Consider the following 13,194-nt stretch of genomic DNA (forward strand, 5'->3'; position numbering starts at 1 on the left):
GTGTTCCCCCCCCCAAGCTTTTTTGCTTTTATTTTTACATGGTAATCCTTCAAATCACAGCCTTCCTGTCCCTGGGAGTCTGACATGCCTCTAAGGGAGCCGTGGTTGTCATACTGGGCTGCTCTCCTTATATGGACTGCAGACTCATCCATATCTCCATTGCACGAGGGGGTGGATCAATTGGTAGTCTATAAGACTGCTAGGAAGGATGATATTCTGCTCACAGAAAGGGACAAGAGCACTTCATTTCTGGAAAGATCAACGGGTTTATTCTAGATTTGCTAAAAATGTTCTTCGCTGGAAAAAACAAATGAAGTGGTTGTAACACAAAAATAAAACTGTTCTCTTAAACCCTTAAACCATGTTGAACCCCATAGTGCCTGTGCAGTGTCTCCGCCCCATTATATGATCTAAAATACCTGTTTGAGCCTGCCTGTTCCTGTGTCCCCTGTGTGTACTGACCACGAGAATCATGGCTGCTGATCACCATGGCCAGTTTACGTGCCTCCGCCATCCCGTTGCTGTGTGTGAGCCACCCCTCCCCTTCTATCTCTGTTCCCAGCGGCAGTAAAGTTACTGCACATAATTACTGCCAGCCCCTCTGTTAGGACAAAACGTACCATAACGTGTGTTTTTTATTTTTATTATTTTTTTATTTTTTCTTCTTCTAAATGCCTTTTTTTTTCCACTTTGCTGATCTGCGGTCATGTGACCGCCTGGCAGATTTTGGCGGGAAATCTCAGCCCCACCCTCTTTAGTGCATAGATCATAGAAGCAGAGCAGCGGGCAGTCACGTGACCGGTGATCAATGAGGTGAAAAAGTATTTAGAATAATAAAAATAAAAAAAATAGCACTTACACTGTATAGTACATTTTGTCCTAACAGATGGGCTGACGGTGATTATGAGCACTGCCTTTAAAACCACTTTAATTCTAAGGACTGTAAACTGCAATCATTTCTGCATTTTTGTTCTCGGGTTTTTTATCCTGTAATAATACAAACCCCATATTTCCAACCCCTTCTGTTTTTGTGAGCAGCGGGTGCACATTCAGAATCCATCACGACTTTTCATCAGACTACATGTCTCGGATTATAGCACCTTGCCACCAGTGAGCAAAAATGCGGAGTGCATGTCATTCAACATGTTTAAGGCCCCTTTCACACTGGGGCGGTTTTCAGGCGCTACAGCGCTAAAAATAGCGCCTGTGTAGCACCTGAAAAAAACAACTATGATCAGCTTTAGGTTGATCCTGTAAATCGGGGATATGCAATTAGTGGACCTCCAGCTGCGGCAAAACGACAAGTCCCATCATGCCTCTGCCTTTGGGTGTCAGGCTTGTGGCTGTCAGACTTGCTATGCCTCATGGGACTTGTAGTTCTGCAACAGCTGGAGGTCTGCTAATTGCATATTCCTGCTGTAAATAATTCCTATGTTGGAAAATGTGTTCAATCTCTATAATGATGGCTTCTAGGAAACATCTTTTAAATGCATTATCTACCTCAGTTGAAATCTCCCATTTCATCATACTTTAGTCTGTCTTGGGGCTCATGGCCGTTTGGTTTGCCTTCTGCATTCAATTGCACGATCCAGCGTTTAACAGCAATGTCCTTGTGTACATGTCCTTGTGTACATGCCCTTATTTAGAGCAGCTAATGGTACGTGGCTTTTGTGATGCACGCAATGAAATGATTATTCATAAAACTCCATTGTTTTGTGCGCATCCCTAGGATCCTGCCCTATACAATAAAATGTTTTTCAAAAAAGCAAAGCACGCTGGTCCTCAATGCAACACTTCTCTTTATTTTTATTTTTTTTAGCTTTGTATAAAAATATATATTTTTTTTTTCCGATTTTGGCCCGAAGAATTTTTATTCTCCCAAGTTCTCAGCGCGTATTGTTTACGTCATTGAACTATTAGGTAATAGTCAGTTGTCCTGGTAAAGTAGCGGAGCCAGGTACTGGCTTGGCTTCCAGCTGGTTACGTGGCAAGTAGGGACTTCCTATTTTTTTTATTTTTATTTTTTTATATTCTTTTCTGGCATCCACAATGGGCAGATTGCATTGCTGTGTAGAACAGCGCTTATGTTATGATGTGTGAGAGCTGTTCTATGCAGCATCGTCTTATGAGCCAAACTTGTGGGATCATCCCCAGAAGGTATGTCATTGACAGCCAGGGCTTACAAGGAAGTAGGTCCAAAGATGCCAGTGGACAGAGGGGTGAGCACAGGAGCATGGAGAGGGTAAGTAATGCTTGATTAAAATTTTTGTACAGACTAGTTAAAAAAAAAAAAAAAAAAAAAAAAAATCCTGAAGATGAGATATATCTGTTAAGTTGGGGGTCAGAATCTACTTTTTAAAGTAAATGTTTTAAGCGATGATTCATGATTCTCTGGGGGTTATCCCTAATGTTCTGTGTTCTTTCTCTGTGTAGGGTAACCACTTTGACCAATATGAGGATGGACAGTTGGAGATTGAACAGGCCTCTTTGGACAAGCCCATTGAATCGGTAAGACGGTGCATTTTGGTCAGGCTTCATATTCTTTGTATCTTTTTTTTTTTTCTTTTTGTTTACTTGCCCACTGAGACAGACTTTTAGAAGATGTAGGAGTCCAGCTTAAAGCAATCATTGGTGGTTTTTAATTTTATTTTTACAGTTTTATTTTGATTTCTTTTGTTTTATTTTTGCTTTGCAATCTGTATAACATTCTTACATATTGAAAAGGCCCTGCAATATCCAGCAGGCCTTTGGAATTCAAGGGGCAATGTATCCTGGCCCTTTGCATGAGAGGTTAGAAGCGTACTCCATTTGTATTCGCATAGCCTAGAGAATGGGTGGACTTTATAACGCCAGTTTTGGCACCATCCACCTGTTTTTGTTTTTAAAGTGGACCTGTCAGCCGCACACGGAGAGGTAGCCATCTTGGAAGTTTAAGCAGTAGTCATTCTGCACGTTTTGTAGAAGTCAGGGTTTTGACTAATGCAGAACTTAAACTCACAAGTGGCCATCTGCTTGGTGTGTAGCAAGTTACAGGTCCACTTTAAGTGAAATGCACATTGACGCTCAGCTGGGACTCGCAGTCGCGTAAACTTTGGAGGGTGACTAGGGTTAATTTTGGTTTATCTGTGACCTGTGCAGTGACTTAACTTTTATTTTTATTTTTTTTTCCATTTTTCTTACCTTTTTATTAAAGGCGGACCTGCGTGGTGTGGTTTGTGTGTTTTTTTTTATTTTTTTATTTTTTTTATTTTTTTGTTTGTGCAACGTTGCAAAGAGAGCTGATGTAGAAAGGTAGTCCCCAGTTATGTAAAATATCAGTTATTTATTTTTTTTGTTTTTTTTTTCCTCTATCCAAGTGCCCACCTTTAGGCTGGGTTCACACTGCTGCGGGGGGAGATCCGGATGTGATTCGCACCGCAAATCACATCCGATCTCCGTAGCGATGCGAGTACAGCCATACAGATAGTATGGCTGAATTCGCATCGGTCCCGCAGCAAACTCGCACGGGACCCTTTTTTTGGTCCGCAACAGAATCGGATCGCATGGGGGTTCACACCATGCGATCCGATTCCTGTGCGAGTCGGCAGATCGCACTGCGATATGCGGACGGATCTGGGGGTGTCATTAACATATCATTGACACTCCCAGCCGTCCGCATAGGGCAGTGTGAACTGCCGGCGGGAGTAATGCGATGCGGGAAACCGCCACGGATTCGCGGCGTTCCTGCATCGCAGCGGTGTGAACCCGGCCTCAAAAGGAACTTATTTTCAAATCTAATTGGGGAAGACTTAAAGTAAAACTGGTTGTAAGAAAATTTAGCTTGAATAATAGGCCCTATGTCCAATGTATCAAAAATCCCTCTGAACTTTTGAAGTCCTCCGACTGGGGATGGAGAGAGCAGGCACAGATATCTCTCTATCTAACAGTGCAGCTTGGCCTTAGTGGCTGATCATCAGGTAAAATCATCAGGCTGATGACTTAAAAGACTTGGTTGAGGATGGGAAAAGCACCTTATAAAAGAATAATTCAACTTGCTATTCCAGCTGCTGAGTAGAAACTTTTCTCTATTGCAGAGCTACAAGGCCTGCTAGTCATAAGCATTCTGTCATCTTTGGGGTTGTTGGATGCCTACATCCCATGCTGAGTGCTTACCCACCTGTTACCACTATTTAAGGCACACTAGTGCGATATGCATTCAGTGCACTCGGGTATCAGAAGGCTGCTGATTCTACCAGATGTAACTTTGCAAAAGTACATTTGAATTGGCAACTTATTGTGTGCACTTTCCAGGCATCCATTGACTCATTCAAGGCATTTTGAAACTCCTCCCAAAGGCCAGCCCACTGTTTGAATTAAGGCCAAAGCTCTTTAGAGGGGTGCCCCACCTACCGGCCAACATCTGCCTGCTTTGCATAGAGCAGACGTAGGCAACCTTCGAGAGATGGACATCTATTTGAACAACATTGATTAAGTCAAAGATCACCAGCACAGTGTAAACCCCCCCCCCCCTCCCCCCCAAAACAAAATCTCAGCAAGGCCGACCCTTATTTTGAGTTAGAGTATTTACAAGAGTGGAGGGTTTAGGAGTGTGTTTTGGTGAGAATGCAGGGTTCACCAGTGCATTACGTGCAGAATGCAGGGTTTAGGAGTGCACTGTGGTCAGAATGCAGGGATATTGGGGGTGAAGTGAAGGGTGGTAGAGGACCCTGCCCATAACTGTGCTCTGTCCATTTACACCCCCCCCCCCCCCCCCCCCCCAGCAGATACTGCAGGCGATCTGTGTGCCCATACATCCAGTACGGGCAAGCAGATACACGGACAGAAAGTATCAATGAACTACGATGGCACTCCACAGCTCCGTGGTATCTCATTAAGAGCTGCATAGGATTTTGGGACTTGTAGTTCGTTCACACACACAGCTGTATGAATGCCCGCTCAGCCTCACTTGATTTCAAAAAGTGACTGCTAGTACGGGGGACTTCTCCCCGTACTGCTGTCACAGGGAGGGGGACATAGGGAAGCAACTGCAGCATTGGGAACATGTTTCTTGTTCCAACCTAAACGGGTGGAACATGTAACACATTTATCAAAGGAACCTACCCTTTAAGCAAATGCACTTTATTTATTTTTATTTTTATTTTTAAACTTTTGAAGCTCCACTTCAAGTGAGAGGAGAACCTCTCTCCCCCTGATCCTTGGATGTAGGGATGCCAGCATCCAAACCAACACATCCAGTGGTATCTCAATCAAGCATCTAGAACTCCATTCTCCCAACCTGATTGCAGTGTTATACAGCCCCAACTAGTGCGACTCCACTGACCCCCCACTAACGCAGTTTGCCCTGCCCGCGGGGTGTAACGCGTCAAAGGCTGGGTCAGTGGAGTAGCATTTGCTGGGCCAGATATTGCTGCACACGGCTCAGATTGGGAGAGTGGTGTCCCGGATGCTTGATAGGGATACCACTGAAAATGTATTAGATTGTTGATTAAGAGGAGTCGGAAAACGTCCGGTTTAAACGTAAGAGCTATATCCATGCACCCTTATGCCCCATTCACACTATCAGATTTTCTGCTGATTTTTTTTTTTGCAGGTTTACCAAAACCATGTAGTGCAAAGGCCTGCCTGATTGCATACAAATTGAAACTCCTAAGGTTTGACCTCCATATATTATATGGTTTTGGTAGATCTGAAGGAAAAACTCAGCAGAAAAACTGATGGTGTGTATGGGTTGCAATAATGCACAACTCTTCATGACTGGAGGACAGAAGTTTCTACCCTTCTCGATCATCTTTGGCTTTGCAGCTTAACATTGACCTATCCTCTTCAAACCATACTATAACTAAAAGTGAGGATTCAGGACGCGGGGTGGTAACCTATCGCTGTGCCAATCCTGGTCTCCTGGCTTTGTTTTAAAGGCTTGTTCCCACTTTTTTTTTTTTTTTCCAGCACAGCCTGTCCATATAAAAAGCCCTCACAATGGTCACTTTCCTGCCATGTCTGTGCAACCAGCTGAACAGCAGTGTGCATCTCTACCCAGTCGTAGGTCTGTGTTGTGTTTGTGTGTGTGTGTGTGTCTGTGTGTAGATGGTTTACAGAACTTTACACAACTTTGGCCCTATCTGGCCTTTCTCTTCCACAGCAGTTGATCCCAATATTAGCTAAGCTGCTCATGACCTGGTTTGTATTGCACGCTCTGCCTTTTTTTTTTTTTTTATATATATGATATACATTTTTATTTTTTTATTTTTTCCTTAAGTCCACTGCTGGTGGGTTCAGTGTGGTGGTACTGCTCTCCCCAGCAGTGAAGGTTTTAATATTCTAGGACTTCTTTCCTCATCTTTCCCTTACCCTTCTCCTTTATGTTTTGGTCCAGTGAACACCACGTATATCTTTGTGTGTATATATTTATATAATCTTCCCTTTCTCTGCTATGTGCTGGCATGTTGCTAGCTAAAGTGCGCACAAGGTAATGCTGCAGAGGAGGGTACCACTGCACTTGGAGCACCAGTGTAGAGACCAACCATGTTTAGTAAGCTGCCTATTGTTTGGAAGTACTGGTGTCTTTTTGGTCCTTGGTATTTAGTGAAATAAGGTGTTTTATTTTTTTTATTTTTTTTTATATATATATATTTAACAGGCTCTTTTTTGTGTTCTAGCAAAGGCCATGAATGGGAGGGTGATATATTCCCTACTAGTTTGATTAGAGTATCGCTGTGGAATTTTCTAGTTTGAAAGCAGCCCATCATCCCTGGACTTGCCAAGCCGGATCTGTTCCTGTTAAATGTAACCAGTGCATCTTTTTGGATAGCTGTCAGTGAAAGGACAGGTTCCTGAGCCTCCACCCACTCCTCCTTTGAGCAGATTTGAGGTTCTACTAGGTTCTTCTAGGCCCCCCTTTCAGAGGAAACATAATTTTAGAAGGTGCAGTTAAGATCTGTTCCTTGTGCTAATTCATTTTCATGTTTTAGGAGAGATCTTCATCTTTTCTTGCCCATCCCCATAATCATTTGGTGCGGCGGGGTCCATACAACTACAGGGCTGTCAGAAGCTCTCAAGACAGCTGCCTGCTTGATCCACCATTCATAGAGGCCCATCTACAGCTCAAGAATGACATCGGGGTCAGAGCTATCATTCATCCACCCTTCACCCATTCAGAGATCTTGTGTCATTCGTAAAAGCTGTAGCATGGCTTCTATTAATGGCGACTCAGGCAGGGAAGGGTGGGCATAGTTGAGATCACTTGATGAGGGTTCCTGACGAAAGATGAAGCATTCTTCTGAAACAGGAGGAATCGGCACAGGGAACACACCATAATAACTGGAAGATGAAGTTGGAATTGGCAAAATGGCGCTCTCCTGGGGTTTTTTTTTTTGTTTTGATTTTTCTTCCATGTAAACAGGTTTAGAATTCTGTTTAAAAGATCCATTCGATTTGATAGGGTAACCTGTTCCTTATGTCCACAAGTCATTTTTATAATACTAGATGACTGATGGACAACATTTTTTCAGTTTCTTTATACAGTAAGATCCATAATATTGGGACATCTACACAATTCTAATCTTTTTGGCTCTGTACACCACCGCTATGAATTTGAAATGAACAAGATGTCCTTTAACTGCAGACTTTCCGCTTTAATTCGAGGGTATTTACATCCAAATCGGGTGAACAGTGTAGGAATTACAACAGTTTGTATATGTGCCTCACACTTTTTTAAGGGACCAAAAGTAATGGGACAATTGGCTGCTCAGCTGTTCCATGGCCAGGTGTGTGTTGTTCCCTCATTATCCCATTTACAAGGAGCAGATGAAAGTTCCAGAGTTCATTTCAAGTGTGCTATATGCATTTGGAATCTGTTGCTGTCAACTCTCAATATGAGATCCAAAGAGCTGTCAATATCAGTGAAGCAAGCCATCATTGGGCTGAAAAAAACAAGACAAACCCATCAGAGAAATAGCAAAAACATTAGGTGTGGCCAAATCAACTGTTTGGAACATCCTTTTAAAAAGAGAAAAAACGCCATGGTGAGATCAGCAACACCAAAAGACCCGGAAGAGCACGGAAAACAACTGTGGCGGGTGACCGAAGAATTCTTTCCCTGGTGAAGAAAACTCCCAACATTTGGCCAGATCAAGAACACTCTCCAGGAGGTAGATGTATGCGTGTCGGTCAACAATCAAGAAAAGACTTCACCAGAGTGAGTACAGAGGGTTCACCACAAGATGTAAACCATTGGTGAGCCTCAAACAGGAAGGCCAGATTAGAGTTTGCCAAACATCTAAAAAAGCCTTCACAGTTCTGGAACAACCTCTTCAGGACAGATGAGACCAAGATCAACTTGTACCAAAATGATAGGAAGAGAAGAGTATGGAGAAGGAAAGGAACTGCTCATGATCCAAAGCATACCACCTTATCAGTGAATCATGGCGGTGGTAGTGTCATGGTGTGGGCATGTGTGGCTGCCCATGTAACTGGTTCTCTTGTATTTATTGATATGACTGCTGACAAAAGAAGCAGGATGAATTCTGAAGTGTTTTGCGCAATATCTGCTCATATTCAGCAAAATGCCTCAGAACTCATTGGACGGAGCTTCACAGTGCAGATGGACAATCACCTGAAACGTACTGCGAAAGAAACCAAAGAGTTTAAGGGAAAGAAGTGGAATGTTATGCAGTGGCCAGGTCAATCACCTGACCTGAATCCGATTGAGCATGCATTTCACTTGCTGAAGACAAAACTGAAGGAAAAATGCCCCAAGAACAAGCAGGAACTGAAGACAGTTGCAGTAGAGGCCTGGCAGAGCATCACCAGGGATGAAACCCAGGGTCTGGTGGTGTCTACGTGTTCCAGACTTCAGGCTGTAATTGACTGCAAAGGATTTGCAACCAAGTATTAAAAAGTGAACGTTTGATGGATGATTGTTAATCTGTCCCATTACTTTTGGTCCCTTAAAAAGTGAGAGGCACATAAACAAACTGTTGTAATTCCAACACCGTTCACCTGATTTTGGATGTAAATACCCTCAAATTACTGCTGAAAGTCTGCAGTTAAAGCACATCTCGTTTCATTTAAAATCCATTGTGGTGGTGTATAGAGCCAAAAAGATTAGAATTGTGTCGCTGTCCCAATATTTATGGACCCGACTGTAGCCATGGTTATGACTGGTAAGATAAAATGCCCAACAGTTAAAGATTCAAAGCTGTATCAAGAACCCTTAATGATGACTTTTATATATGGACGTCTTCTAATTCATAAAGCAGTAGAATGAAGCTAGACAAGTTCTTTTTGAATGAAGCAGTAGATGAAGCAGTAGATGAAGGCTGGACAGGTTCTGCGTCATGCAGAATGTCAGGGTTTCCATTTGCACGATGTTTAGCAACAGTTGGTTGTCTGGGGAGTTCAGGTAAGGATGAGTTTCCTGAGGGAGTGTTAGCCGGCCTCTGCAGCAATACCTGTGGGGAAGAGTGTGGTGTTGGGCTATGGTAGATCTCTAGGAGTCTACAGATTCTAGCCTTGCACTTCCAGGTGAGAAGCCAAGGTATAAATTATGTACTTGTCCCGGTACACTCTCATTTTTTGGAGTTTGTACACTACTGTTCCCGAAAAAAAGTAAAATCAGACTAATGTGTTCTTATGCAAACATCACCCTTGCAACATCTGAAAATGTCTGAATAGTCTACTTTGCAGATTACATTATTTTTAAAAGCATAAACAAAATTTTGATTTTGGAGTGGCGTGAATATGGGTGTCTGGGCTGCCTTTTTTTTAAATGCATTTCTTGAGTATGGCATCCTGGGAAAATCGGTGCCATTTTAGCTGTGGCGAAGGGAGAACTTGCAGGTTCCCATGGAGTGCATCTGGCAGGATCTGTGGACTCTGAGACTGCCTGGGTTCAGCTTGGCCAACGTTAACCCTTCCCCTACCGGAAGGTTCTTGAAAGGAACCAGGCCGTTGGCAAGTGAGAAGGGTTACTTACTGGCACCAAGTTGGGCGCCGCACGGCATAGCCTGACTCAACAACTTCCTCTCTGTCCGGCCTTGGTGGTGTCAACTTGTAGTGAGCTGCAGGGCTTGGTTTTGAGAGGCTGGTTGAGGTCTCTCAGCCCTGCAATTATGCATGAGATTACCACAGTGAGCATTCAGTTCTTAATACGGAGCACGCTGAGCTGAACTTAACACCCACTCAAGAGCTGGTGAAGGTGGACTGATGAGAGCAAAATAGAGGTGGTGCGTTATGACATCTGTTCACTGGCAGTCTGATAGTCCTTTCTTGTGCCTGCCCCATATTCAGACAGCTGTCACTAGGTCCATTTCCCACCTGCTGATCTCATGACCATCGTATAATATCTATAGTCACTTTTGTTTATTCAGCAGCTATCATGCCCCCGCTGCTAGCAACCCAGAAAATCTTTTTTTTTTTTTTTTTTTTTTTTTTTTTAAACGAGGGCACGCTTTTCAAGGGAAAATCTGTACAAGGCCGTCATATGTGTGCTTTCATGGTGTGTAGGGTTTTTTTTTTTTTTTTTTTTTTTTGTGTTTTTAATGTTTGGCTTTTTTTTTATTTATTTTTTTGTGTTTGTTTTTTTTTTTTTGTTTTTTTTTTTTTTAACAGTGATCTCTACAATATACTGTATGTTGAACAGTTCAGTTACTACCTCTATTTTGCCCTCAATGTTTTGGTAACTGGTGAATGAAGTACGGATCTCCAGCCATACAGAATATATATTGACAATGAACAGGGTGGGTTTCATCTGCTGGAACTTGCACTTATGAGCTTTTATTGCTGCACCAGCCCTCATGTGATGTTTGTTGGCTCTATAGAGACTATTACTGTATATGGTGACTAAGTCCAATGGTCAGCAAAGTCTCATTGAGCGTTGATGCCCATCTACTTCATAGATGGTGACTGCAAACATGCCCAGGAGCTTCAACAAGCTTAGACAGGGCATGTGTCATGGCAGACATATGAGACCCGTTATGATGCACTAATCTATCACCAAAGAGTCGTGAGTAATGGCCAACTTTGCATCTAGTAGAGGTTTAGGCAGTGGGACAGCTGCAAAGGCTTATAAGTATGAGTCCTCAGCAAGGGTTTTAATGGCTGGATTACTTTTCCCAGCAGGCACTGCTCTTGACTGGCTCTGTAAGTGATGCCATTGTCTGCCAAGTGCATCCATCACCCCCTTACCAAGTGCCATCTTCTCTTCCTTTTTTTCCCTTTTTATAACTTCATTCTTTCCCATTTTTATTTTCCTCTTCTCTCGCCCCTCTTCTCTGTAACCTTCCAGCACTTAGCCCAGCCCTCCAGTTTACAATCCTTCATATTACTTTGTCTATGCCTTTTTTCATTTCACTTATCCTGCTTTCGTATCTCTATATTAAGCCTTTAACTTGCAAGCAGTGGCTTGGTGACAATGCAACAACAAAAAAAAACAAAAACATTAAAATAGAAATACCAACAAAAATCTGTGTTTCTTACTGTGTTACATTTAATTGTTCCTTTGACAGCCCTGTTTTTAAAGCCAGGTTCGTATTTTCACTCCACTTGTATTATCTTTTGGAAACTAGCAATGCTTTCCCCATTTTGTCTGTCTTTTTTTAACCTTTCTTGTAGAAAGCTCATAGTGATTTTTTTTTTTTCCACCTCTTACCCAAGCAGAGTGCCTCCCCTCCCCCGAGCAGCCTGGTCATGCCCACTTTTTGTCTTTGCGCTGTAGCGCTCTAGTGATTTTCGGCTATCGTCCATTTCATGTACTAATTATTTGGTTCAATTTTACTAATTTTTTTTTTTCATAGGTAGCCCATAGTATGAGTGAGGCTCTTCTAGAGCATAACGTTTCCCAGATTGCACTAATATCTTTCATATATTTCCAACACTACGTTTCTTTATCGGACGCAGATCACGACACGTTTTAACTGTTCTTTATAGCAGCTAATTAGATCCCAGCTGTTTTTGGTGCAAGTCCTGTATTAAAAACAAAACAAAAAAAACTATCCCATATCCTATGAGCGGCATTGGGACGCTATTATTGCATATGGAGATGGCCATAGATGGATTAAATCTCAGCCTGTTCATCTGGGACTGTCCAAGATTCGATCCATCTGTGGCCAGGCGTATTTTACCCAAGTTGATCGATTGATATCAACCAGCATGCGATAATTGCCATCGACTACAGCTGCTAGCAGTAATCATTGTGCTGTCCCGGCAGGTTGCAGAAAAGAAAATCGCATAATCTATGGTCAGCTTGGAGCGAATTTCTTTCCTGCAACCTTGGGTTGCAGAAAATAAATTCACTAGATTCCCACATGAAAATAAGGTTGATGCAGGGATCCCTCCTACTGAGCCATTGAGTTTTTTCGCAGTAGGGGTCCGTCCCTGTCGGGAGAAGACCGTGATTGTTGCTAGTGGCTATAGCAGCTGCTAGAGAGAATCACAGGTAAAACCCAACAGGCCGATCAACTTGGTGCATCCAATCTATCAACTTGGTACATTCAGCCTTGCCTATACACTGAATTAGGAACCGGCCGCAATTCAAACGTTGTATGGGCCTGCCTTCGTTATGGAGTCAAGCCCTTGGTTACAAAGTGAAAACTGCTCACAGTGGTGCTTTTCTGGCTTGCCAAATGTGGTGCCTACGATTTAGGTAGATGTCTAAAGATTAAAACTAGCTATTTTATTTTTTACGCATTCTACACCTGTAAACATTGTATTTGGTCAGTGGGTTGATCATGTGCAGGATTCCTAAAGCTCTCTTGAGCTTGCAGAGTTCTTTACCCATCATCCACTATTGCTGCTTTTGTTTGCGGAGCCTGTCATTACAATTTTTACATTGCTTTCCAAATCCAGTGTAAAGATAAAAGTTGGTAACAATCTGCTCCTATTTGCCATCTGCCCATTGTTGGGGTCTTGTACAGGGCCCATTTATTTCAGCGGAGGGGTGCACTAGCAGTAGGAAAGGCAATAAGGGTAGGATTTGGGACATAAAGCCATCTCCGTAGAGCATGATTTGTTCATTTATTATAGTGAAGTGTTATTAGCAGTCTTGGAATTTATTTTCCTCCTAACTGGCTTCTTTAAAGGCATGACCTTTATGAAGCTAGTCTGCATTAGACATGGTTGCATCTGCTTATAGCCAACTCTTTAACCTAGTTCTCATTCCACAGTGTACACAGTTTGCATACAGCTGGCACGGTTGCT

The 13,194-nt window shown here is 42.7% G+C and overlaps 1 protein-coding gene across 6 annotated transcripts in view; it reads left to right on the plus strand.

Moving 5' to 3' along the window:
* The window catches only part of GPATCH8 (G-patch domain containing 8), a 121,223-nt gene that overhangs the window by 43,240 nt on the left and 64,789 nt on the right, over positions 1 to 13,194 (plus strand). For 4 of the 6 annotated variants that reach the window (XM_077460094.1, XM_077460095.1, XM_077460097.1 and 1 more), the window contains exon 2: positions 2,434 to 2,508. In XM_077460094.1, coding sequence (XP_077316220.1) covers positions 2,434 to 2,508 — 75 coding nt within the window. Of the gene's footprint in view, positions 1 to 2,433; positions 2,509 to 11,504; positions 11,523 to 13,194 lie in introns of those variants that run through there. The other 2 variants (XM_077460101.1, XM_077460099.1) reach the window with 2 other exon arrangements.

The sequence above is a fragment of the Lithobates pipiens genome, unplaced genomic scaffold (assembly GCF_037356315.1).
Source record: "Lithobates pipiens isolate NorthernLeopardFrog02 unplaced genomic scaffold, aLitPip1_a1.2 Scaffold_28, whole genome shotgun sequence".
NCBI classification, from domain to species: Eukaryota; Metazoa; Chordata; class Amphibia; order Anura; family Ranidae; genus Lithobates; species Lithobates pipiens.